Below are 27,993 nucleotides of genomic sequence, written 5' to 3'. Positions count from 1 at the left end.
GGAAAAAGATTTACTATTAGCCATAGTTAGCTAGCCAATATTTTTTGATGTTTTGAATGGAAACAGTCCACTTTTTTGGATGATATGTTAATTTTTTATTGGATGGTCCAACAAACATGTGGTAGAATGGTTGACAAATAATTTATCGGATGAGATTGTATTTTTAAAGATATTATTTATGTAGATTTTATTTATTAAATATTTATTTCAATATATTACTACAGAAACGAGTGATTGCGGTGGATATTGTGCATGGCCACATGGAGCATACCATGTAAAATATTCTCCCAAGAGAGATGGAGAGAGGAAAGTAGCTAAAAATATATATATATTCTATTATGTGTAAAGATTGAGAATAAGGTGGTCAATCTTACCATTTTAGGAGCTCGGGACTTGCCGATTTCTCTCAGTTCCCTTTCCTAGCTTTTTTTTTTTTTTTTTCTTTTCTAATAGAGACCTGAAAATCCTCTTAAAACGAGCTTACCACGTCTCATGATCACATGGCACACTCCACCGCATGAAAAATTTTTGCATGCACTGCATGCATAGCTGTGTTAGTGCATGTATGATCAATTGCCATGATGTATTACTATGAGCCAATCATCTAGACAAGTACACAACGAATAGAACCCATGTGTGAGCATAGAGTGCTCGGTGGTGCTGCCACTAGAATCCAAATTGAGGAGTTGAGATTGGTTTGTCACCTAGGTAAAAAGTTGAGACCAATGTGAAGCTTCGAGATTGGAAGTTGCATCAAAAAGTTGATGGCAAATAGACCTAAGTCCGGCGCAACGATGCTTAACCAATTTGAAAATAGAAAAGAAAGTTTTCTTGCCAAAATTTGTCAAATGGAGATCCTCGCTTAAGTCAGGTAGAGTCTGGGGAAATAAAAAGAGTTGAGATAGGCAAAATTTCAGGAGAGAAGAAATAAAAAAAAGAAACATACTTTAAGGACCTTCAATCCTCCCATTATATAGAGATCTCATATTGTGTATGTGATGACAATCGTTTTGATTGTGCAATAATGGCCGAGTTAGCGTAACTATCTTTGACACCGTGGTCACGTTCCTAAAAGACATTAACTGTTTTTAAATAAATTTTAATGGAAGCCATATAGTTTTTTTTTCATTGCTCAATGAAATGGGATCTTCTGCAGTATTCAAAAAGTATTGTAGGATGGTGTGCATACTTCGGAGAGGTTCATTAAAAAAAAAAATTATATGATGTTTATCTAAATTATTCAAATATTTTTGAAGTTTATCTATTTATTTTTTTTTAATATTTTAATACGCACACATCCTGTAATATTTTTTGAATATCGTAGAGAATCCGTTCCCATGCTCAATTGGGCCCATTCAGCATCTTGGCCAATATCAAGATCATGTTAACAAATATTCACATGATAGCATGGTCATACAAGCAATAATTTTTCTCACCACACCATGCATAACGTGAAATATGTGTATAAATAATATATTTCAATATTAGAGCTATGTTTAGTTTAGATTGCAGACTCGCCACCCGGCTCTCAGAGTGCTGCCGATTCAGGCTCGGATGAAGACTGAGCGACTCCGACTCGCCACCGTGCGTTCGAGGCAGTGCCAATTTGGGGCTTGGACGGATGGATTCATTTGAGGGGGCAGCGCGGGTCGAGGTCCGAGCGAACGCCCTCGGCCTCACCTCAAGCGTCCATAATTTACGATGCCCGAGCCTGCATTCCGACCACGTGGGCCCGTTTGCGAGGACAGGAGATAAGAGAGATAGAGAGGTGGACACCGCCCTACCCCACCTAACCCCACGCCTCTCTCGCATCTTCTGATCTAATCCAATAACGCACAACGAGCGGAGGCCGTGACCAGAAGGGGACGCCAATCCGCACGCCTTCTCGGATTTCGCACCGAGTTCATCATCCGTGTCCGAGGGCGGGACATTTTCCGCCGCAAGCGAGCGAGAGAGCCCAGAGCGATGGCAGATAAGGGAGCGGAGGCGATGACGGAGACCACACCGACCGCGAAGGAGAAGCCCGAGGTCGTGTCGGTGGAACTCCCGGCACCCTCCGGCTGGAAAAAGAAGGTTGCTTTCCAATTCCCCCCCCCGCCACTTCTCTCTTGTTCTCCTTCTCCCCCCCCCTCCTCCTCCTCTTCTTCGTGTGTGTGTGCGTGCGTGTTTTTTTTCCTTCTTTAATTTGTTTTGGTGACCTAATTTTGCTTCCATGCTCCCATCTTTCGTGCCCTACGTGTTCTATTTTGGCCTCCGCTCTGTTTGCTAGGGTTTCGGAGCTTCTCTTCTGCGTCTCTAGGGGTTTCGTGCTTTGGAGGAGGCCGAATTAGGGTTCTGGGCTCGGAGGCCTTGAGACACTTGTCTCCGAGATGTTCCGCCCCCCCCCCCCCCCCCTCTTTGCTTAATCGATACTGCAAGGAGATAAGAATGAATGATTTTGAAAGCCCCCTGCGTTTCCTCTGAAAATTGCTCTGTTCTATTTCTAGTTTCTATTTCACTCTTAGTTGTTCCTAGGACATCCGGTTGCTGCTTCCGTTGTCCTACTGTCTGACTCTTGAGCTATGCATATTGGCCCTTCTTGAGCTGCATAGGACAGTTTTGAACTTGTTAAAGAGGGGCGCTCTCCTGAGGCATTCTCACGTGCTGATAAGGCTCTATTATGGGATTCACCTCTACAGTACTCATCGACGTACGCCAATAATTTCTGTACTTAGAGGGTTGAGTACATTATATGGTGGAACTTGATGCTTCATCCTTAATTGCTGATTTCTTCGAACCATCCATTGTATTCATGTGCCAGAAAAGTAGCTGCTCATGCTGGTTGGTAATTCAAATATAAGGGAATTTGGAGGTGTTATAATTATTGAATAGGGGGCGTATGGTTAGTAAATGTAATATGGGACTGATATAGCAAGAAACTTGCTTGACAAGAGATGCTTTGTACTTTTGAAAGGCATATCTTGCTTCCGAAAGAGTCAGAACGCCTTTCTTTTGGATTAAAAAAAAAAAAATAAGTCAGGAAACTTAAATTTGTTAGAAATGATGATCTTCTCCTTGTATTGACAATGTCAAATAATTTATAATTATCAAGATCATATCAAAAACCTAGGCTTTTAGTTGGATGGGCCCAAGAGTATATAAGGACCACAAGAGTCCTTAACTTGTCCGATGTGGGACTATTATTCCCCAACACCTCCTCTCACTTGTAGAGCCTGAGAGATGGAACTCGAAATGGGGGTTTAGTAAGCAGGAGCATGGAGGTCCCTGTAGGCAAGAAAGATTGGTGGGCTCTGATACCACTTATCATAATGTGGGAATATCACAATCTTCCCTACCCAGTCTCATGGCACCCTTGTCAGGGTAGGCTCCTACTCGAGAGAGAGAGGCCCACCCATAGCTAGGTCCTACCCGACCCTATCGGGTCCTCCTCAATCCTAGTGTCTCCTGTTAAAGGGTCCACATGACTTATAAAGGTTATGATGCATAATGGGCCTGGCTTTGATACCACGTTAAGGTCGTATCTAAAACTTCGGACATTTAGATGGATGGGTCTAAGAGGATATAAGTGCCGTGAGATCCTTAACTTATCCGATGTGGGACTATTATTCCTTAACAATAATTGCGGATGTGTATAGCATGGCAGCTCATTTTATATTTCTTTTGCTGATACTCATTCTTTCAAAACTCAATGTGGTTGTGGGATTAAACAGTCAAAATGTAAGGCTATTGGATCAAATAAATACTGCGGTCAAAGAGTGTTGTCTTGTGGGACAACACTTTCAAGAATATGTATTATTGAGTATAATGGATAAGTGAATTGCTGAATTGATCAAGCTATTCTAAGAGATCAGAAATCATGTTTTGGAAGTGTTGGAGAACTTTGAAGTGAGAGTGAGTAGGTGGGAAAAGAAGACATTATCAAATCTTAGTTGGTTAAGGGTGGCTTAGTGCACGAGGCTTCTATTGTTGTGGGGTCTGGGGAGGGTCAAACATACACAACCTTACCCTTGGATAAGGAGAGGTTGTTTCTGAGTTTCAAACGCATGATCTGTAGGTGACAATAGAGCAATTTTACTATTGCGTCAAACAAGGTTGCCATCTCAGTACTAGATCCTGTATAGGTACCATGCTGGTACAGTGTCAGTATACTTGATATGGGTTTGGTTCGGCTTATTGAAACTTAGTACCCCACCTCCCTACTGAATCTTGGTTTGGTACTTATTCTCATCCTTTCCTTTTCATTGCTTGGGACTCGTGGGATATTGCTTGTAATTATTAATGCTAGGAGATAGTTGGTATGTGTTGCCTTATTTGGAGATGGATATTTTATTTACTTGTTCCCCAACCCTCGCCCCCGAAATATTTGAGAGATCTTTTGGATGGGCAAATTGAAGAAGTCAGAAACTAATTGGCTCATCTTACATACTTAGAGATTATCAATGGGATGAAGGACTCTAGGAATTGGAGAAAACATACATGAGATTATTCTATGTTATGATTTGGAGATAATGACATATGAGATTATTCTATGGTATGAATTGGAGTTTTGAGTGCATAAGATTATTCTATGCTATGAATTAGAGATAAGAGCATATAAGATTATTCTATGTGGTCCTTCTGTAGCTTGCTTCTAAGAAAATTTTTATGCATTAGAAAGGGAGAGTTTTGACGCTGGTGTTAAATGGATTGGAGATATGAGAACATAAGACTATTCTATGCTATGAATTGGAGATGAGCATATAAGATTATTCTGTGTGGTCCTTTTGTAGCTTGCCTTTTAGAAAATTTTTATGCATTACAGAGGGAGAATTTGACTGCGGTGTTAAAAGTAAGTTTTGTTTGGATTGCAATTTATGGGAACATCCTTTATAAAAAGAACTATGTGGTTGATAAAATTGAGATTGAATTTATAGACTGATCACTTTCTCGTTCATTATTTCTTTCCAAAGGACTGAACTACTGCATGCCAAACAAGGTTGGCATGGGGCACATGTATCATGGTATATCATGCTTTGATACCGAGTCCAACCATTGGTATGAATAAAAGTTTCGTTTACCAGGTAGGCACAAAACAGCACATGCTATGCCAGGGATTTAAGAATCATGGCAACAGCAAAATGCTATGTCTTGACACTTAGCATGCATCAGTGCCTGTGCATACTAGCCGACATGTCATGATACGTACCATGCCATTTCCAGGCTAGCATGATGCCAACACAAAAATTTTAATCCTTGATCACTGGGTAATAATTGGCACACATGGTTATAGTATATATTAAAGGCTTCTGTTTTCTAGCTATTTTTTACCTTCTTTTTACATGTGCATGGACATGTTTTGTACATGAAAAATAATTTTTAAGCAATCTATGAGAAGCAAGCACTGTAGATCATTAAATTTATTCATGTTAGTTGCTGTTTAATATATTCATTACCAAAAGTAAAAAAGACTTCCATGCAAATTAGCATGATAGAATCAAGTTTAGGCACTATGGATGGAAGTACACTTAAAATTTTTGGTATACAACCCATGATACAAAGTTAATACTGTATGTGCTTAATGCGAGTTATCTTTTGTTGTCATATAGATTAAATTTAGGGAATCCTCTGTAGGTTTTACAAACAAAAATAAACTTAGTATTAATTATATAATCTGAAAATCATTATGGCATAAAATGAGTACTTCCAAAGAGAAGTTACAGTTGGTGTGTGCCCATAAATTATCTAATAAACGAATGAAAGATACAGATAATAAGGTACTGACAGTTTAATTTATTTCCTCTTCTTCTTGACGTTTGTATATAATTATTTTTTTGTTGCTTTTATTTTTTTGATATTTCTAGTGACTTTTAAGGGAAAGATATCTAATCAAATTTCTTCTTTTATATATATATATATATATGATTATTTTCAGTCTGCCATGTGTTGTTAACAGCATGTTTAGAAACTTAAAAGTCTCTAGTGAATATCTATCTGATGAGTTCACTCATGAGGCTTCCTTGCATATGATACAATGTGTTGATATTCATGATCATGCTAACAGCACATACAAATCAAAAAATAACATTTCTACTACAATGACATTCATAAACAAATGAAATGTGCATATAGTTGAAAATTGTTCCAAGATAAGAAATAATAGCAAAAATAGCATTTGTTTAAAATCGCAAATTAACAATAAACATAAACTAATAACAGCTTGATCTTTCCTAATTGGATCGAAAGATGATTTCTAAACTTTCGTTTATGTAGGATGATGGTGATTTTGCGTGGTAAATATTACTGATCCTATGATTGGGTATCCAAAGCCTTGAAAAGATAGACTCGTGCGTCAAATGTGGCCAAAACAAGATCAATGAAAAAAGGATCTTTGATGGTCTGGTCTGAAATAGAGTAGCACATATTGGTGTGGTGTGATATAGATTAGTTTACAGTGCTGTATCATGCTCTTATCTTTGTGACACATATTGGGAGTTTAAATCTTGGTCCTCATTTGATTTGTTTGGTTGTGTTTCTGTATGAGTGCTTGGCTTTCTTATCCATTTGCCAGAGACATTAGTTTGTGTTCTGCTTGGAATATATTTTTTGACGGCCTTGAAGAATATGAAAAAAAGGCCTATTTAAGGAGACAGAAGAAAGCCATGCTTTCTCCATGCTTTTGCCAAAGGAACAATTTATACTAGAGTGAATTGTTATGAATATTGCTCTACTTGCAAGGGGAATCTTGTTTTGCATTTTGTTTCATCACTTTCTATTTTTCATTTTTGTTTGTTAAAAATCACTATCCTAGGACCTGGCGTCGCCCGGTCCTAGAAATGAAGTTTCAAAAATCTCTCCCGATTAGAGAGAGAAAGAGGTCATTGCGGTTCAAATCTCCCCATGATCAAAACGAGCGTAACGAGCCATCATTCCTTAAGGTTTGGTTGTATGACCTTAGCTAGTCCTCTACTAGGTTAACCAAGTGTGGACTTGGCCTACAGGCTACTACAGTAGTTCTTAGAGGTTTGTTTGGCCTTGTTTGGTGATACAGGCTAAGGTGGAGGGCTTATTGTGCTTTGTTTGTGAACCAACCCATGAGAAGCGCCCTTGTCATGTTTGATTCATATATGCAAGTCCTTTGTAAGAAAAATTAGTCCCTTTTCTTCAACCAAGGAGAGAAAAGGAACTAGTACCCTTAGCAGAACATAGGGAAGGAAGCAGCTCGGCTTATGTGGCACCCCATGGACATTATCGACTTTCTCTCTTCTTGTAATCCATTAAAAGATTGGAAAGGGGTTTGGCTTTCATAACATGGAAATTCCTCTCACTCTCATAGTATCTCCCTCTACAAACTCCAATCCTTCTAACTTGCTCCTTAGAGGGTGTTGGGATTTAGAGAAACCATAGGAGAGGTGTTGGGTGGGTAAAGTGAGTTCAAGCAATGACTCAGCAAAGGCACATGAATTGTGGGTCATGCCTCATTGTTTTTGTGGTTATGTGGTTGTGAGATAGTCTCAATCAGGTTGCATATATAGATAATATGTGATAGGTATGCATGTGACTCTCGTTTACGTGAATTCTTTGTTGGCAGGAAAAATATGCATGCTTCTCTTGATCTTGGGTGCATTGTTTTTGATTTTTAAGTTGCTTACATGCAACACACTTTGGAATATCTACTAGTATTCATGAGGCAAGATGGTAAAGGAGTATCTATCATTGGATGGAACATACCTCATGGAAAAATGAAGCTGCAAGAACATAGCCATGTCGGTCAATATGGTTAAATCATCTTTCTATATTTGGATTGAGGAAAGTGAACTAAGTTTGCATAGCACTAATGATGTCTTACTATATTGACATTTAGTCTCTGTTGTGCTACTTGAGTTGATTTTTGGGGTATTTTCTTGTAGGCCAGTCATGTGACTTTAATTTGATCATCTGGCCTTTCAATTGTTAATATGATTTTTTAATAAGTGAGACATGCTGGTCCACTTAATGCAACTAAAGAAAGTTTGAGTTTGGACTGGTCATGGGATTTGATTTTGCAGTGTTTTTGAACTCCATAAATACTCTTTATGGTAAGCTTGTTATTTGTTAAGATGTCAAATCAGCAAGTTTTGTCGGCCTTACTAGCCAACCACAAAAGGAGTTATTCCTTTTATTTTTTAGATTCATTCAGTTCGATGGTATGCAAGGGGTATGATGTTGTAATCTTATTTCTTGCCTTTTTCGACTTCTTTTTTTTGGGTACATTATAGGTATCTTATATTCTGCCTCCTTTGGGTGTCCTTGGTGCATAACTCCGACTTATCTAAAGAGAATGTTCACTGATAGATGGAGTGTATTTGTTGGGGAAAGTTGGAAATAATTGAAAAATAGGTAGAGAAACAAAAAAAGAAAAGATTATGCAAGGCATACTAATTAAATTGAATTCTCTCTGATAAGTATTGCATGGTAGTTGTGGATATATCCATGGAAATTTTATATCTAAAATGAATGCCTAACTGTATCAAGATCTTCAAGGGTGGCATTCTTTAAGGATCTTTTGAAAACTATGAATCATGAACATGGATACAAGACACGAAGATGACATGATATGGATACATCCATATGGCAAATCTTGAAAAAGATATGATGTCTAGGATGTGGTAATGAATGAATCTATATATATAGACATTTTTTTAATAGTAAAGGGCATTTATACAGCATGGTAGATTAGTAAAATAATGTATTCTATAATATATACAATAGCATTGGCACCCAAAGACTTAATCATTTACTTGTCATTCAAATTTAGGGACTCCAATCCATGCTCTTAATGATAATGTCAACATCACAAATTGGAAAACTAACCATCCATCATTAAAGGGTTAACATTCACCAGAAAGGTAAATATACCCCTCCTCTTCATCCTTGGAGGGATTGGGGAATTATCTTAGGCTTAGTTGCCAGAGTTGGGAGCATTCAGAGTGTAGGGAAGCAGATATTTTAGAAACACTTATGGTAAGAAAGTGCATAGAAAGCGAGTGCAATTTCAAGATTCTAGGAAGATTCCAAAGCAGATATGTTGCCTTGGAAAGTTCCAGCTGCTAAGATCTTAAGGTATTGAAGCAGTATCTGAAGCCTTTTTAACTTGAAAAATAGGCTATTTAAGTTTCAAGCACATCATAGAAGTATTAGCCAAGTATCAACATCTGTACATATTTATTATGGATGTTGTGCTCTCTAGTTTGAAATCATGTTATGAGGAAACACATGCAATATTTATTTCCACAAAAACATATAAGGTTTTAAGATTATAACCAAGGTTTTATATCCTGTGGGATGGAGCTATCCCGGTTTTGCCATGGAACAGGATGCGCCGCCGTCCCATCCTGTCCCGATACTGGGGACAGAGGAAGTCCCAATCGAAACTCTGGGATGCTATTGGGATAGCCCCGTCCTGATGCATGGGATGGTACTTGGTCCTGGTGTCCCGTGGGACGCCCTGCTAGGACTTGAATCCTTGTTTATAACTCTTTTTTGCAATTTAATGGAGACTATCTTGTGATCTCATGACCATATATGAATGAGGTATGGCAAGGTTCGCGGTGAACTATATTGTACTAGTGCCCAATTGATGGAACATATGGTGTACTGACTATTGGTATGCTGAATTGGCCCATGTACCAATCATACTGATATTTTTCTAACATGGCATTGACATGGGTCCAATACCAAAATTGCGATCCTGGGGCATGGCCTTGGATTCTTGTACTCTCACTTAGTTGTTGCTTGGATTCACATTGCTAATTGGATAAACTTCTAGGTTTTCCAAATCCTTAGATCCTACGAGGAACAAAGGAGAGAAGGGGTAGTAGTATATGGAAAGAGATACCATAAGGGAGAGAGAACAATTTATGTGTTTTAAAGGTTGGTATATTCCTTTTCTTATATTGAAGGTGGTCGCCGAATAAAGATGTTGGTATCCTTCTCTTCTCTTGATCAAACTAGTAAAGAGGCTGGTTATTTGGGAGGCACTTGCTTTAACTGGGCCTCTTCCCTTCAAATTTTGGTCCCAAGAAGGCTAGAGGCTAGTCCAATATAGCAGGTCTCCATACATGCAAGGTCCAATAATGGCTTTCATTTAATATCCTCTCGCATGTAGGCCTACTAAATGGGTCCTAGATGCTTCCTGAGCAAGTGAAAGCCCATGTCGTCCTACAATCGGATCGAATCACCGTGGAAGCTTGGGAAAATCTATTGAAAACAATCTTCAAGTCCATAGGGCCAAGTCTCAGCATGATTAACCCAAAATAGACGTTGAAAAGGCCTCATACAACTTACCATACATTTGGAGGATTTTGCTAAGTGTACAAATGAGTTTTGGAATAAGCTGAATCATCTACAGAGGATATGTCTATGTGGTAGGTCGGCTAGATTAGGGATTCCAATCATAGGGCTTTAGGTGTATGATCAATCAAATTTTGATTAACCTATCACATTCATAATAACCCTTGGACATAGGATGTAACTAACTTGTAGAAATGGTATGACAAGAAACTCCCTAAGATAAAAAAACATCGTAGGATGCAAGTCTCTCTCCATATGATAGCTTGACTTGCTGCATTCGAGTATAGCCATAAACAGTGTTGCATTGACTCAGACATGAGAATTGGATACAGATATGTATCCAAGTGTCTGATTTGGCAAGAGGAGGAAAAACGATTTGGCATACATAGAAATTAATTATTAATAAATAAATTTAAATGGAAAATCTAAATTATCAAAGGGTTCTATCTTCTATATGGTTGGCAACTTGGGATGCATATAGATATGCACATACATATATACACGTATGTCTATTAAATTGTTAAGCCTAAAATCCAAATATATTACTAGAAAAATAAATTATATTATCATGATGATTATAGTTGTGGTTTTAATTTTCAACTTTCTATTAAAGTATTTATATCTCATCATTGAATATAAAAATACAGGTATTATGGCGTAAGCGACTCATAGCATATATGACTATTTTGTTTGTTTATATAAATGAAAATATCTTAACACGATAGAACTGGGCATAAGAATATAAATGTATTATATGTTTTAAAAAGAAGGATTCTCTTAGACATAAGAACCCATGGCATTAAATGCTTTGGGGAAAAAAAGAGTTTTTCCATTTTAAAAGCTAAGGTAGCCTTTGAAGATTTCAATGGGACAGGGCAGGTGTACCTTTCCCATGGCACTTTTATGAAGTAAGTTTTAATCAGTAAAAAATAATTTTAGATTTAACAGTCAGCTGGAATGCTTTATAAGCAATAGGATCTTTTCCCGACAACTAAGGATTTCATGATTGTACCCAAAAAATTATTGGTAACAAATAAAATAAGTTTTATGCATATCACATAGCTGATATGCAATATTTTTATAACTCAAAATAATATATAATGTAAGTGTCACATCAGTCTAACTAATATGATGTTGAGATTTTTGAGTGGTTAAGAAGCATGCCGACAATGAGCACAACACTTTCTGATGTTTAAGTCCCCTCCCCACACCCCCCCCCCCACCCCCACTCTCTCTCTCCCTCCCCTTCCCACTTCCCTCTCTCCCCCACCTTCCTCCTCTCCCTCAGCCCTTCACTTCCTGACATGGAACAAATTTCCTTTTTTCCACTTTCTTTTGTGTCTAGTCAAGTGAACTTAACACCTGGTACAATCAGCACATCACTTCCGATGTCTAAATCCCATTCGCCTCTCCCCCTTCCTCTCTCTCTCTCTTCCCCTTCCCTCCCCCACTCCCTCCATCCCTCCCTCCCCCTCCACTTCCTGTCATGGAACAAATTTCTTCTCTCCTCATTTGTGTCTAGTCAGGTGAACTTAGCACATGGTTCTTTGCTTGACTGCCATTTTTATGTTTAACTAATTACATTTGGCCTTTTACATTTAGTCTTGCATACAGTTGAGCTTCTTTATATACACAGTTATCCCTATTCTACACACATACAAACAGACAAAAGATTAAACAGAAAATGACCATTGATGAGAAAAAAAAGGAAAAATAACCATTGAAATCAAGGACTGGATACAAAATCTCTAGTCAATGGGGATTAACATTGATAGTCAATCCATGGGGCGAACCTAGTTCCCCTGCTAGTGTAATTTATTATGATCCCATATTTGAATGGTTATTTTGGCTGCTTATGATGCTTTGGAAGCTGATACTAGAATTTGTATAACTGTCTATCTCCAGAAATTGTAGTGTCCGGAATTTTTGTTATTACATTTGTCTTTGGTTGAAACCTTTTCCATCTAAACCTAGTCCCATTTGACTCTCACTTAAGTCGTTAGCCTGCCAGTATTGATATAAAAAATGTTGATGTGATGCACATGCTTTTGACACGCTGAAACCTGGTGTAGCATGATATTGTTCCCAACTCCAGCATGCGAGATTTGCCTTATTGGAATTGAAATGATACTGCATGATATCTCACTATGAGAATGATTCCTTAATAATCGAAATGTTGGACTGGATATGAACATGTCATCATCATTCTCATCTCACTGTTATTGATGCTTAATGTTTTTCTGCTGTTAAATCACAGTTCACTCCAAAGAAGGGCGGGACTCCCAGAAGGAATGAGATAGTTTTTATTTCACCTACCGGTGAGGAGATTAAGAATAAGAAACAGTTAGATCAATACCTAAAGTCTCATCCTGGAGGTCCATCTTCATCTGAATTTGATTGGGGATTTGGTAACATGCTCTCTCTCTCTCTCTCTCTCACTCTCACACACACACACAGATATGTTGACATGCATACATGTACAGTTATCACTACATGCTCTCACTCATTCGAATCCATGCTTTCTCTCAATTGGATTGTATACAGGTGACACTCCTAGGCGCTCTGCAAGAATCAGTGAGAAGGCAAAGGCATCGGAAACCCCAGAAAGCGAGCCACCAAAGAAACGAGAAAGAACATCGAGTTCAAAGAAGGGAGCAAAAGGGAAAAAGGATGTCGGAGATGGAGACAATGAAGCTCCTGGAGAAAAAGACACTCCTGTGGTAGAAGCAGAAGGTGGTGCAGATGTTGGGATGAAAGAGATCAAGGATGATGTGGGCAAGGTGAAAGAAGATGCTGCTGCTCCAGAAGTTGTGGCCAATGAGAGTGCTGTTGATGATATGGAGACAAAAGAGGAGGGTGCTGGACCAGAAACTATAGAGAACAAGAATGCTTTTGAGAAAGATTTGGTCGATAACCCAAAGGAAGAAGAAGTGAAGAGTGAGGAGAAAAATGTGGATCCAGCTAGGTCAATCGAGTATAATGCATCTGTGCCGGAGAGAGATGAAGAAAAGCATGAGGCAGAAAAGGAGAACCCTGTGAGTGCTGAAGTGCAACCTCCTCTATCTGGCCCTACCATAGAGGCATCAGCTGAGGAAGAAGTCAAGAATGAAGATGTCATGCCTCTGAACTGCAGCCGCAAGGATGAACTGGGAGACTCGATTTCCAAGGAAGTGCACTCTATCAATCATAATGAGTCGCAGCATCCACCCAAGGCTTCCCCTGTTAACTGTTAGATCTTACAGTTTCTAGGGCTGCAGTTCTGTTTCCTAGCTTCTTGAAGCCGGTCATTTAGTTGATTGTATGCCATGATCACAGTTTAGGTATTGTAACTTATGCTTTAATCGCTATGTATGTGCTATTAGGTTCTGCTGTTGTTGTCATTGTCGTCATGTTTTAACCCATTCATCCTAACATGTGAACTCATTTTACTTAACATGTTATAGTATTTTGCTGTTGTATCACTTTTGTGAATGGGATGCAGAACTTTTAGACCTTCATGGGTAGGCTGGTATGTGTTGGATTTGCTTATTTTGGTGCAATACTGTTGCATGTGGATAATCCTGGATGGTGTTGTTAGTATTTCTACGAGATGGTGGTTAAGATTGGTTGGTTTGGATATTGAGGACTTTTTTTTCCTGTGAAGCTAATCCCTCGTATCTGTGCTGGTTGCAAAATAATTTTTGCAGGTTGTGTACGAGCATATGCTTGCGTCTGATGTGGGTCGCTCATTCGGATGGAATACATTGCCCGACAATTTATGCAGACCAAAACCTCCTCGCTTTCCCAGCATTTCTTTTTGCAAACTGGTGGTATCATGAACGCTTACAATTATGCTACACTTTGGCAGCTCCGTGTAGCTAACCCGCGTGAAAGGGATATCATCAGAGAGTCCTGCCATGATCGACAGAAATCCACGTGTTAATAGGTCAGAGCTGGACGTCCGATCTACTTCTGTTACGCTTGCCTCTCTTGGGGTTCCTGGAGAGCTCAATTTGCACCATGACCTGCCTACCTACCATCTTCATAACTCTTCTGAGACCATTTATTTGGTATATCACCAGCTTCATGCCGGTAAAATCCTTTCGTCAAATTTACGGTGCGACAGCATTTCCATGATTCCACTGATCGTATGGTGCATGTTTGCTACTTCTAGAGCTAACCACAAGGCAAAAAGCAATCATCCAAGGATTTTGCAAGGACAAACCACATTCTCGTCATTATGCAACGGTGAAGTACTTGGCCTTGATACAACTCATTTATAGCAAAATCTCAAAGCAAGACCATGCCCATGGTGCAACCTCAAAGCAAGACCATGCCCATGGTGCAACATGTACATACATAATGCCAAAGGCCAAAATACATTTGACGGTTCATCTTCCCTGCATTCAGTTATCAGCAAGTTGAGACAAGGATCCAATACTAAAATCAAAGTCGATGCATGTCAGTTCACTACCATTCTCTCCAATCATCCTCATGATAAGTGTGTATGAACCCTGCAGTGGAATAGTCAAGCAACTAAAAAGAGAACAGAAAACAGAAAAATTAAAGCAAATAAAATATGCTGCCCTCCTTATCAGTTCCCTAGAACTATATTATGGCATCAGTTCAAGTAACTTGATTTATGACATGGCAAATGTAATGATTAATGAAGAGATCTAGCAGCCACACAGGAAAATAATAAACACCAAGATTGATTAATTGATGTATGTTTGCGATTTGTCATTAGCAGACCAAAGCAGTTTCAAATGTCTTTGGGGGAAAAGGAGCTGCAATAGAAACACATGCTGTTTTTATGTGGCTCACGGAATACACACCTATGAAGCATGATGCCAACAATGTTGAAAGCATAACCTAAACTTAGAGAACATCTATGTATATATGCATGGTTCAACACAGGGTGATTAGAAATAAAATATAATATTTTGACTCTGGTTTCTTATCTCTCTTCACTCCCTTCTCCAGTCTTCTCCATAAATAGTTGGGACCTCTTGGTTGGGTCATCTAGGTTATTTCTACCAAAAATTAGCAGACGTATTAGTCATAAGCTCTTGCATGAGTAGGAATTCAAGGTGGAAAGGTAAAAATTCTGAAGGATTGGAGTCTACTTTTCCTGCAATCCTGACATTTTTGGGATATTGCAAAATGCACATCACCTTCTTAGATGAATTTTTGGCAAGACTGGCCCTAGGCTTTCCACATGCGAGTGCCAAGCATACATGATTGGGTCATCTTGTAGTTTTGAGTTTATAAAGATAGATTTCTGGATTGTAGATAAACCTATGAGAAACAAATACTTTCCAAACATTAAGCATATACACTTCAAAAAATTATAAGCATCTGATTCTTAGGCACTAAAAAATCTAGAAAAATGTATATTTTCCTAGATATAAAAGAAACTTTTGGGATTTTATGAAAATTACCAAAGAGAAGAAAGAGAAAATATAAGGGAAAATTTTAAATTTAGATTTTTTTACCTTAAATCCTCAAGATTTTTAAATACTATCAATCTAATCACTGTTTGTTGTACTTCATATATTGTAGGTTATATATTAGTACCAGGTGTGTGATTTATGGTAATTATTATATCAATTTTTGTATGTATATGTAGTTCCATATTAACATATTATACTACAATAGGCACTTACATTATTAAGCATTCAAGAGTTAGATTATTGTCAAATAGTTGTTCCTTAATGTTTCATTGGTTTTCAAAAGTTAATATAATTCTTCATATCTTCAGGCATTTAGCCCAAAACAATAGAAACCTTAAATTTGATGATCACAAGCAATATGATATTCCATAAGAGGAGTGGGGGGTCGGGTGGCAAGGGTCTTTCATTCTACCAAATTTACTTGGGTGGACAACTGATTCATTCTCTAAAAAGCTTATAAAAAATTTTTAAATGAAAACTTTGTTGAAAAGATAATATTGAGTTATCTTCCTCCCTCTCCAATATTTCCTAGGTGATCGTATCTCTTCCCATACTATGCGGTTTAGGTCCACCCAACAACAGAAATACTATTTTCTACTATATTTGGATAAGGTATATGTGTAGCTCTAAGATTATCATATTAAATGGAACTAGTGGACAATGAAGGGTCTCTAACCCATTAGGATGTCAAAATGTGATGCCAGAGAACCGCTCCATTGATGCATGCCCATGAACTGAGAAAATTATATCTTGCATCCTACACTAATTCAAAAAGTCAAATTAATTTTCTAAATATTTTATATATAAAAATTATTTTATAAATAAAAATTTAAAATATTTAAATGATAAAAAATAAAATATTAGTATTATGTATGGATAATTTAGAAGTATTATCTGAAATAAAAAACTAATTTTTTGCATTATAGTAAAAATTATTTAATTAAGTGTAGAAATTATAAAAAATTCACATTACATGTAGACAATGTCTAATTATTTTTCTAAACTAATATGGAATATTTTCGATAAACTTGTAGGAATGGATCCATGTAGGAAAGACTTGAGGTGACATTGGTTGGAAGCATGGATGATGCTCTCAAGTTGGCACTATAGAAAGTGCAAATGGTGCAATATAGAGTATAAGAGAGGTGAGGTAACCGGGTTGAAGTAGCATCTAGCCAATGGTTAAATGATAAAAAATAAAATATTAGTATTATGTATGGATAATTTAGAAGTATTATCTGAAATAAAAAACTATTTTTTTTTGTATAATAGTAAAAATTATTTAATTAAGTGTAGAAATTATAAAAAATTCACATTACATATAGATAATGTCTAATTATTTTTCTAAGCTAATATGGAATATTCTCGATAAACTTGTAGGAATGGATCCATGTAGGAAAGACTTGAGGTGACATTGGTTGGGAGCATGGATGATGCTCTCAAGTTGGCATAGTAGAAAGTGCAAATGGTGCAATATAGAGTATAAGAAAAGTGAAGTAAGCAGGTTAAAGTAGCATCTAGCCAATGGTTATCTCGACATATCTCGGCACCAAAAATGTGCGTAGGAGGTCTAATAAGCTTATGAAAAAGCATTTTGCTGATTTTGAGACAATGAAGCGAAAGATTGCTGAGAAGAGGACAAAGGTGGAACACTAGGTAGCACAACAACCATTATATCACTCCAAGGATTCGGAGGGCATTGAGAAGTTTGTGACAGATGATGGGGAGGTATAGATTTAGGCTACCATCCAGACAAGCCTAAATGACTGGAAGCAGTAGGATGAGATTGCCATGCATAGGGCTTGGTTTTAGACAATATGAATGACACTCTGGTTCTAGGACCACGAGGGTAAATCCAAAGTTTAAGATTTTCTTAGTTAGGAAAGACGTTGGCAAAGATGGCAGCCAATTAGCATCCATGTTTTGATCCTTAGGGAAGCAAGAATGGGAAGAGGTCCTCTAGGGTAATTCTATCAAAGACCATTATTCATGGTCTAGATCCACATATCTTCTTGAGCAAAGATTCAAAGTAGCAAAGAATAGGCACCATACTAGTCAAGGACAAGAAGAAGGGCACGTGGAGAGCCATTGCATTATGGTTCTACTTCAGTCATATTCTAGCAAATGTGGCAGACAACATGTATTATTGGTCTACCATTGCCTCTATCCAAAGCATGTAGGTGTGGATCCATTAGGTCCAAAGGATATCTATAGTATCTCTTGGACAACAATAAGGGGGAGTTGCAGAAAAGAATAGCACTCCTACTAGAGTAAGTGGGACACGTATGGGTTGATTATGATGTATAATGGTTGAATAGATCCTAACAGACTTTTTTTCACAAGTCAATTGATATTCCTGATAAGTGCATGACACTCGATAAATTCTAAAATTGATAGAGGAGGTGATTGATTAGGTAGAAGAGCACAACATTGTGCAAATAGTCATTGCTAATGGCCCACGGTACATGGCTGCCAAGGAGATCTTGATGGATAGGTGATCACATATTTTATATCCCATGTGCTGTACATTGCATTAATGTCGTGTTGATGGACATCAAAAAGATCCATAAAGTGAAGCGGGTCATAGAGTTAGTCCAGTTCATCACATATTCATATACAACCATGCATGGGTGCTTGGTTTAATGAAGTACATATAGGGCGACATCTTGAGACCAGCAACCATACGGTTTGATATGAACTAATTGCACTCGAGAGCCTCATTGAGAAGAAAGCAAGCTTGTGTCAAATGTTTGTTAGCATCGAGTGACAAAAGAGCAGATATGCCCAAGTCGACACTAATAGAAGAAAGTAGTTTTGGTAGCAGGCTGATAGGATTATGAAAGTTGTTAAGCCAGTATATAGAGTGTTGTAGGCAATGGATAGTGAGAGATACTTCCAGATAAGCTTCCTCTACCATATGATGATAACCACCAAGGTCCAGATCAAGGAGGCTAACCCAAGGTATGGAAAGGAGTATATTGCCTTCATTGACCAGAGTAAGATTATCAGATGGGTAGGAAGTTATATCTAGTAGATAATTTCACTCATTTACTTGCTCATCATATACTGTTACTTATGTGTTTTGAGTACAATTGTTATACTAAATCAATTACAAATTATACTGACAGCCTACTATCTGAACTTGAGATTCTAATACACCGATTTTGGGATAGGTATGAATAGAGAACTTCTGATTACCTTGTGCAATGTTATTTATAAGATAGAGCCTAATCTAGGTGTCGATGCCTTATGTGTAGAAAAGGTGAGTTAACTTCGTCAACTTGTGTAAATAATTGATACCATATAACATGTATCTTTTCCATAGATGAAAATAATTAGGGAGGGCTCAAGCAACTTTGACGACTTGACGGCAGTAGTGAGCAATTAGAGAATGAGTCCAAGTGTTTAAGATATGAACTACAACTTTTACTTGGATGTTATACAATTACGATTAGTAGCTTTGATATATAGTTTACTTGAAAGCTTTTAAAGCCGAATGACGGATCTACTTCGGCCTATCATATGCATCTAGGAACCTAAGACAACTGGTCTCTTATAAATGATTTTTTTGATTGGTTGTGAGCGCAACTAGGCTACCTTCATTCTCATCCATAGCAAACAAAGGAACCGTTTCATGTAGAAGCAGTTAAATGATTTTGTATACATCCACTACAATCTATGCATACAGCTAAGGTGTATTGAGCAGGAAGTCGAACTGAAGTATAGTGATGCACTTCAGAATGACTTTATGTATGACAAGAAGGATCCAATGATTGGGTAGCTTGAGAGCCAACAGTAGGAGCCAAAGCTAGCCAAGCCAAGATCACCTCCTCGACCAATCAATTTTGTAGCGAGAGAAGCTAGGGTGGATGTGAAGCAATAGCAAACCAACATATTTTATGCTTAGATTCAGCTGATCAACCATAGGGTTTGGCAGAGAGTTGATCATTGCATAGCTCTGAGACATCTTTCCAGCAATTTGATTGAGAGATGCCAAGGTGAGGCCACCATGGTACCTGGTCTAGTCAGGGTAGAGGGCCTAGTTGATCCTTCCAGCAAAGTTAGGTTAAGAAGGTAGCTATTTAGACCTATAAGAAATAAAAAGAAAATACACTTGCATCTTCTTTGAAGAGACTCAAGAAGGACTCCATTCACTCTGATTTGGAGACCAATGAACCATTTGATGACTGGTTGCTTAGATCATCATGTGATACTAGCAATGATAGTTTATTTGATGATGCACATGGTGGCTAGGGAGGTAGTATGGCATAGAGCAGCATAGTTTATGACTCACAATCCTATGGTGGTCTTCGGTTCACCAGTGAGTTCTAGTTTACTCATGCCACATGGGATGGAGATCATGGAGCACGATCTGGTAGAGCATACGAGGATACCATTACCTATAGGAGATAGGCTTCTCATGGTAGTTCAGGAGGTGATGTTGCTACAGTAGAGGACATTGCATGTGGAGTAGGGTCCCTAGACATATATAGTTTTGAGTTGCATATCGGACACTATTTCACATCGACAACCTATGATCCATATGTACATGGATCGTCTGAGGCATCGTATTCAAGTGATTACTATCCTTCACAGCCATAGCCATCTTTCGAGTCGGATTTTTGCTATCAGTATCTTCAAATGGCTAGCCTAGTCTCAGACATATAACTCCTCCTAGAGTAGCTATCCAGTGGGTTATAGAAGGATCATAGAGGTTTATCGCAATATGGATCTCTTGGATAGTTGATGTAATGCTCTTATAGAATACTATTATGATCCTAACATCTATAAATATGCTGTAACACATTAAAATTTGAGAGGTTGGTATATCCACCAGATTTTAGAGGTTGGTATATATTTTACTTCTAACACATTAAAATCGATTCAATTTGTTGTATTGTATGTGTTTATAAATATGTTGTTTGGTCTATTCCAATTCCATTTCATGATAAAAATTAAAAAGACATCACAACAAGGTTAAAACCACAAATTAGACAACAATCCCAATAAAATTATAAAGTATAAAACCAAAAAAAATTGAGAAACTAAAAACTAAAAAAATAAAAAAAAAACAAAATAATGGAACGATCAACTGACCAATACATCTTGTCAATACAGGACTGAACCAGCACCATACTTGGACCATACCGTACCTATGGCCAACTAGTACAGATTTTGGTACCTATTCGCCAAATCTTGATAGACCATGCCTCTGTCATTATCATCCATTGGACCATATGATGGGAGAGTTTCTTATTCACCTTATCGAGATGATGAAGATGACAAACAAAAATGAGCCAGCTGGTGCTGTCTAGCCAAGAAAAGATGTTGATTTGGTCATTATATGGCAGGTAGAAGTGGAGCTCCAACATCATATTTGGGTAATTTAACATGTTAGGAGCACTCTTTTTTTTTTCTTGTGATTCCATCTAAGATTAGAATTTTAGAGCTACATGTGTCTTTGATCCAATTGTGCTAAAAACATAAGTTTGTATTACATAGTAGTCCTAAACAACACTCCTCATACTCTCTTTGCCCCCTCTTTCTTTCTCTTTTCTCTCTCCCTTTCCCATGTCCCCTAATCTAATGTGTATTTGCATGTGCTTATGTACTAGAATACTTTTTCTTTTATTGAATTTGTACTTGTATGCTTCAAAATTAAGTAATATTTGTTTTGGTAGTGCTAAGTGTGCCTTGAATTTCTTGATCCACATTGTTCCATGATTCAGTTGGAAAAATTTGGAGGAAAAAATTGGTTGGGAATTTTTCGTAAGGTGTATGATGGAAGTGGAGGGCTTGGGCCAATAGGTCCAAGTTCGAAGCTCACCACCAACCTCTTCTAGGAGTGCAGCTGGAAAGCCCTTGCGGCACAGTCCTGATCTGATTTTGATACATATATCTTCTTTTGTTTCATTTGAGGAAAGTATGAGATATGGGGTGTATTGACATTAGAGTTTTATTGAGAGGCGGCTCTATTCTGTACTCTATCCTTTTTATTATAGTAGAAGTTATGCTCCATCCATGCTAATGGACATAGGCCTATGGCCGAACCATGTAAATCTATGTGTGTGTTTCTCTCTCTCTCTCTCTCTTTATCTATCTATCTATCTTCTCAAATCTCTGTTCTAATTCAGTTTCATTGAGGTCCGTTTCAATAGTTGGCCTATTTTACATTCCTCTTATTTTTCCTATTCTTGTCATCATCTTTTCTTCTTCTTTTTCACTTTTTTTTTTGGAAACTTCAAATCTCAAGTTGAAACTACCAAAATTTCCAACTCTATGGAAACCATAATCAAATTTACAAACCTCGTTTGTACTCATCTACATTAGTTCTCATTTTTTTTTCTCTCGGGTAGGAATCAAAATCCAATAGATCAAGTAGGAAATTACATCAAAGTCAGCAAGAAAAGAACACAATAATTTAGCATGTTTGAACCTTTGATAGTATAATAAAAAAATGAATTCATATGGTGGACAAAGCAAAAGCTAAATAACCTAAATGAAGAAAAAATCCCGAAGTTTTAATTTCTAATGAAATGCTTCTTGTCCTTCAAAATCAGTTATAAACACAACCAAAATTTTGAATTAAATCATAGATCATACATAATATATTTAAAGCATGATCATAAACAAAGTAAAAAAACCTCACTTCTTAGACATCATGGGGCTAGTTCAAAACAATAGAAATAAAGCAAACTATCTCAGATTTTATGTATATCAAAAGCAAAGTCATAATAAAAATACTTTCTACGATTACAAGATTCAACTATATCTGAAATTTTAAAGCTAAAATAAAATATGAACTGAACATGATACAAAGATAATTGAACTCAAAACCCAAACAAGAGCAATACAACTGAGTCTTAAATCTATGAATAAGTGAGTTTACCTCAGCAAACAAACCTCATTAAGCTAACTAATATTTTGTTAGGACTCATCATCAAAGATTGAAAATAGGGTATGACATGATATTCCTTGATGTTTCATGAACGTCAGTTACCATGCCAAGGTTCATAATCTGATGAAACAAATTGAGAAGCTTTCCAATTTTTAATTATTCCATTTTTATTTTATTTTTTTATTTTTTTGAACTTTGAGGGGTCATGGTCTCTGCAAACCCCCCTCCAGCAGCAAATGGACCGCACCTCTACATTTTGGTATGACAAAGAAAATGAATCTTCAAATTCCTTAATTTTCCCTTCCTCCACTTAGCAGCTTCTAAACAGATATCAAATGAATTTGGTGACTTGACAATCTTACCAGGCCTAAGTTGTTTCTTTAAAAAGGTTCCACAAGTAATTGAGGTCACTTGCCATTATATAAATCAGTTTCACAATTTTTGATTTTACCAACAATAAGAATGAAATAGATGAAATAAAAAGATGAAAACCACAGTGCATCTTACTGGTGGAGCATATGATGGAAGCATCTCGTCATGGGATAACATGAAATCACCAATTGATACTGGGCAAGATGTCTCTTTGCAAAGGTCATGAGTCTCTTTGTGAATATGCATCCCAAAGTATTTGATATCAAGAACCAATTTTCCCTTGGATATGGAAACTCCTGCATCAAAACATTAAGAATGGCTAATCGTGTTAGGCATAACAAACAATCCAAGTAGCTCACTGCATTACCAAAATATCTTTGCAATAGCACAAGGCATTAATAAAAGCCAAAGCTGCATCAGGAAATCAATTCGTATAAGGAAAGAAGCCAGTAAAATTTGTATCATAACATGATATTGTTATTTCCCTAAACTAATTATGTCATTTTGCTCAGGCAATTAAACAAACTTCTCGCTTACCTTTTTAGGCAATAGTGCAAACTAGATATTCTTGCTTTCTAAAGAACAGAAGAAAAGTAAATAAAGGAAGATCCATCACAATGAACAACTCTCAACCTTGTAATGATAAATAAACCATCACTTTTTACAAGAACAGAAACCTAATCAATCTTTACTTGACCCCCATCCCTATTGTAAAGCCAATGCACTCATAGCAAATAATGCTTAAAAGAAAAACAAGAGAAAGAAGCCAAAGGGGAGAGCAAACCAGAAAAAGAAGATTCTTTCTCCAATATCCAAGATACATGCTTTCCTTGGATATATGCTCCATACTTACAGGCGAACTGTTGAGGCCAACAACAAATGAATCTTCAAATATGGAAAGATCGGAGTATAGCGATGTTAACTATGAAAATGAAGGCCTTCAATATGGACAAAGGCTGAATTGAATGACCATCTAAATGTCATCAAGCATTGCATTAGTACAACATTGTGGACTAATCAAACCAACCATTTATAGTATGAAAAGACCAATCGAAACCCCATACTTGACCTTTCCTAAACTAGTTCGGACACCAACCTTGTCACAACAGTTAGCATTTTCCATGAGGTGATACATCCTTTAGGTTTAGATTCTGAACCACCACTGGTAAGTAATTATAGAAATCACTCATATTTGCCTGGGTATTAAGCACAAAATAGTAATGCAACAGAAAAGAGGGAAAAAAAGGAGAGAAACTACGCACTTCTTGTTTTAAGGTTTTGAGATGTACAAATGTCTGACAGATGTATGCATATATGTTAAGTACATTCTTTCATTCTTCCATTCTATATTAGTGAAAATGCTGTAGTTCTTTATTTAGAGGGGAGGCTATCTTAAAGAGTGAAGTAGCACATTTTAGGGGCGATCTTACACTGGGAAGCTGTAGGTGAGTAGATAGAAGAAGGGAGGATCATAATTACACCCCTTGTTTCATATCCATTAATGAAGTTGAACCCAGGGGAAAGAACTTCTGTCGCAAATGAGAATGCATCAGTTATTTTCCATAAAGTTTTATAATATGAACTACAGAAAGGTAACTTTATATTTTAAAATTATCATTGCTATCATTGCCCCTTGAATTGGAATGTAGCATATAAACCCACTTCTAGTTTTGTATATACAAATGAGAAATTAATATACAGATACTTAAAAGACAACAAATATAAGATGACCTAACAAATTACTACACTACTTGATTTTAAGCATGTACATGCAGTCCCCTTTCAATATCTACTTTGATAAAAAATCAACACCTTTTTTATGACACACTAATATTTGGACTATAGACAAGCTGCTCACTCTTTGGTATGGTTTTAATAACACTCCTACGGCTATGCTATGACCATGGCCTGAAGCAGGCATCTGCCAATACACTATTATGATGAATTATTATGTGGTCTGAAACATTCAGAAACTATTCTTTGGATTAATTTATCATGATAATGGGCGTTATTTGGCATTAATGACTAGTTATAACAACAAAACTGCATTTTTACGATATTATAAATCTAAATTATATACTATTAGGAAAAGGATAATGCTGGAGATTTTAAACACTCAACATCATCATAACAGTCATAACATATATATTATGGCCATTATTTATAGCATGCTTTGTATGGTTATAATGTAAGTGAGGTGTCTTGCAACCATAAGGACATCAAAGAGATGTCTTTACCATCTAAAAAGAAAAATTTTGAAATTCTAATGAATTCTTGATTGTTTCATAAACTTCTTATATTGCACGTACCTCTACAATATCAACGTCCAAAAACTGACAATCTTTAAGTTTACTAAAGCCCTTCTGAAAACCAAAACTTACTCCTATGCATATGTCAAATAACTAGATTGAGGGTTTTTTATATGTTCATTTAAGCAACTGCTTCCACCCTTTGGAACAAATAGCAGTGGGAGCTGATGACTGCACTTTATTAGCTGCCAGGACAGAAAAACAAGCACTTGCAATAGCACATGCCATGTGAGATATATAACTTCAAAGCTTAAAGGTGATTTAGATTCATTTCAAGTGAATAAGAAATAAAAAGTAGTTTTACAAACTTTTCAAAATTAAAAATGCTCTGTTTTTGAATTATTACAAATGCACTGGTTTTTAGAACTGCTGACAGACATGATTGTTTGTATCCTAGAGGTAGATATCTTGTCCTAATTCACCCCACCCCCCTCCTCGGAAACTTTACATCGGTTTAATGGCACTTAATTTAATATGGAATTTATCATTTTCAATAAGTATTTTAATTTTGGAAATCCAATTCATATGGTTATGACTTGAGTTTCCTCTAGAGGATATATTGATCATTTCAATAGTTTCCTGATAACTATGTGCTGTGCCAGCATTTAGGATAGATCTTGTAACTATGTAGCCATGATCATCAAGCCTTGCCCAACCATCTGGCATTGGCTTCATGAATCCTTCATTCCTTATGTCATAATTAATGCTGATGGGTACCTCTGGAGTTAGCACAATATCCAGATCGTTGCTAAAAGAAGTGCATGTAGTTTTTTCCTGATGCCCCACCTGCTGCATCAGGAAGCTTTGATGCTGAAACTCCAAATTTCATTGATCTGGGCAGAAGATAATCGACATCAAAACAGAAGAGAAGAAGCTACACTATCTTGAGCTTATTACCAATTGATCCTGGAGTTAGATGTCAAACCATCTGCATGATTGTTCCATTATAAACAAGGGCCAGGTTTTCATATATGGACTCAAGCCCAATATAACCCAAGGATTCATAATAAGCACTCTTTAATATAAACCTCTAGGATTTTCAAACCCAATATAAATTTAAAAAAAATGAATACAGCGTATAAGTGATCGAGGCAATGATGTTGAGAAGTGCTCCGAGAAAGAGGGAATAAACATGACACGCAGAGCAGAGGTTGCAGGCTATGTACCAGTAGTTGCTGAGATTCTGAATGTAGCCGGCTTGCCTCGCACAACCGGGTCGGGAGTAATCTCTACCCCCGTGACCTTGACAGCATACTCGGCTTTCTTATCTGCAATCGTTCAGCAGTTTTCATAAGAAGTCGGCAACAAACTCATCGGTCGCGATTCAAGACATTCTTTCAGGACAGGAGAGGATAATAGGAGGATCTGCTACGACTAACACCTGAATTTAACATCACCATTTTTGGAATCGGGATAACAGACTAAGCCGATTTAAACAGAGTGAACGAACATATACTGGAAAAAAATAAATAAATAAATAACAACAACAAGAAGAAAATGCAAATGATGGCAAGAAAGCAAGGGAGGGACACACAGATAGATGGAATTAAAGTAGAGTCGCGCACTGACCGCAGTAATCGACGGCTTCTGGGTTGGTGTGGGCAGTCGGAGGGAGGAGAAAGAGGCACGCCGCTGCCACAACGAGGGAGAAATGGAACCCTCCTCGTCGGATGCCGCATCCCTCCATGCCTCTCACGGTCGATGGAGACTGGCGAATGGAGTGAGAGAGAGATCAGAGAAGAGAAACTTAAAGCTAGGCGCGCATCGCTTTGCTTTGTCTTTGCGTATGGACGAGGCAAAGAAAACACTAGCAACATCCCAGCACCCGCGATACTTCGCCGTGTCCTCTTTCCGTCTTTCAACAACAGCTCTCTGTAATGGCTTTGGGTCCATCACTTAAATGCATGGAACCGCCGAAACATATACATCTTACTTTATCACTGTTTGCACATCAACCAACAAATTGCGTTGTATAACTTGCTAGTAAACCCTTTCTTGCGGCCAAATTTCAAATCGGCGAGACCGAATTTTATCTCTCCAAAAAAAAATATATAATGAAAAAATTTTTATCAAAAAATAAGATGGAGAAGTCCTCAGTTATAAATAAGATGGAAATATCATCGACGAAAGATGAGATAAAAATATCCTCATTTAGAGATAAGATAGAAGTATCCTCATCTAAGAATGAGATAGAAATATCCTCATCTGGAAATGAGAGAGAAATTTTTTCGGTTGGAAATGAGGTGGAGTCTTTTGTTAGATATGAGATGAAAATGTCTTCAGCTGAAGATGAGATGAAGTCTTCGATTGGAGATGAGGTGGAGTCTTTTTGGATGTTAGAGCTGAATCTGCAAAACAAGTCTCTGAACGAAAGAATTTTTGACGAAGATCTTCTGACACTCAAATTAATTTGGAATTGGAGAACAACAGTAAGAAAGAATATTTCGAGACCTTTCGAGAGTTTATTTTGGAGGTCTCCATGTCCTTTTATTTATAGAGATGGAGTTAGAGTCGTACAGAGTTATTTTTATTTGAGATATGATCCGATCGTGAAGATATTTCTTTTATTTAAATTTTTTTAAATTGAAGAAAGTGTGAGATCAATCAATAAAGATTTGTGCATCATAGTTGAAGATCGATTTGGATGAGTCTTGGAGTACCATGATTTTGATTA

At 37.2% G+C, this 27,993-nt stretch overlaps 2 protein-coding genes across 2 annotated transcripts; one reads left to right on the top strand and one right to left on the bottom strand.

The window, feature by feature from the left end:
• The first annotated feature begins 1,816 nt into the window (after positions 1–1,816).
• LOC105042436 (uncharacterized) lies at positions 1,817–13,805 on the top strand. The gene is made up of 3 exons (XM_010919652.4): positions 1,817–2,073; positions 12,566–12,716; positions 12,853–13,805. The coding sequence occupies exons 1-3, from the start codon at positions 1,966–1,968 to the stop codon at positions 13,539–13,541; spliced, it is 948 nt and encodes a 315-aa protein (XP_010917954.1). The 5' UTR covers positions 1,817–1,965; the 3' UTR covers positions 13,542–13,805.
• Positions 13,806–14,496: 691 nt separating this feature from the next.
• On the bottom strand, positions 14,497–27,704 carry LOC105042437 (uncharacterized). The gene is given in 5 exon segments (XM_010919653.4): positions 14,497–14,801; positions 23,146–23,306; positions 26,486–26,587; positions 26,889–27,050; positions 27,053–27,704. Coding segments are annotated over 5 exon segments (693 nt in total). The 5' UTR covers positions 27,213–27,704; the 3' UTR covers positions 14,497–14,693.
• Between the last annotated feature and the right edge of the window lie 289 nt (positions 27,705–27,993).

Source organism: Elaeis guineensis, chromosome 3, assembly GCF_000442705.2.
Source record: "Elaeis guineensis isolate ETL-2024a chromosome 3, EG11, whole genome shotgun sequence".
Lineage (NCBI taxonomy): Eukaryota > Viridiplantae > Streptophyta > Magnoliopsida > Arecales > Arecaceae > Elaeis > Elaeis guineensis.
The sequence above is the reverse complement of the archived record's forward strand: the minus strand, read 5'-3'. Positions and strand labels throughout refer to the sequence as shown.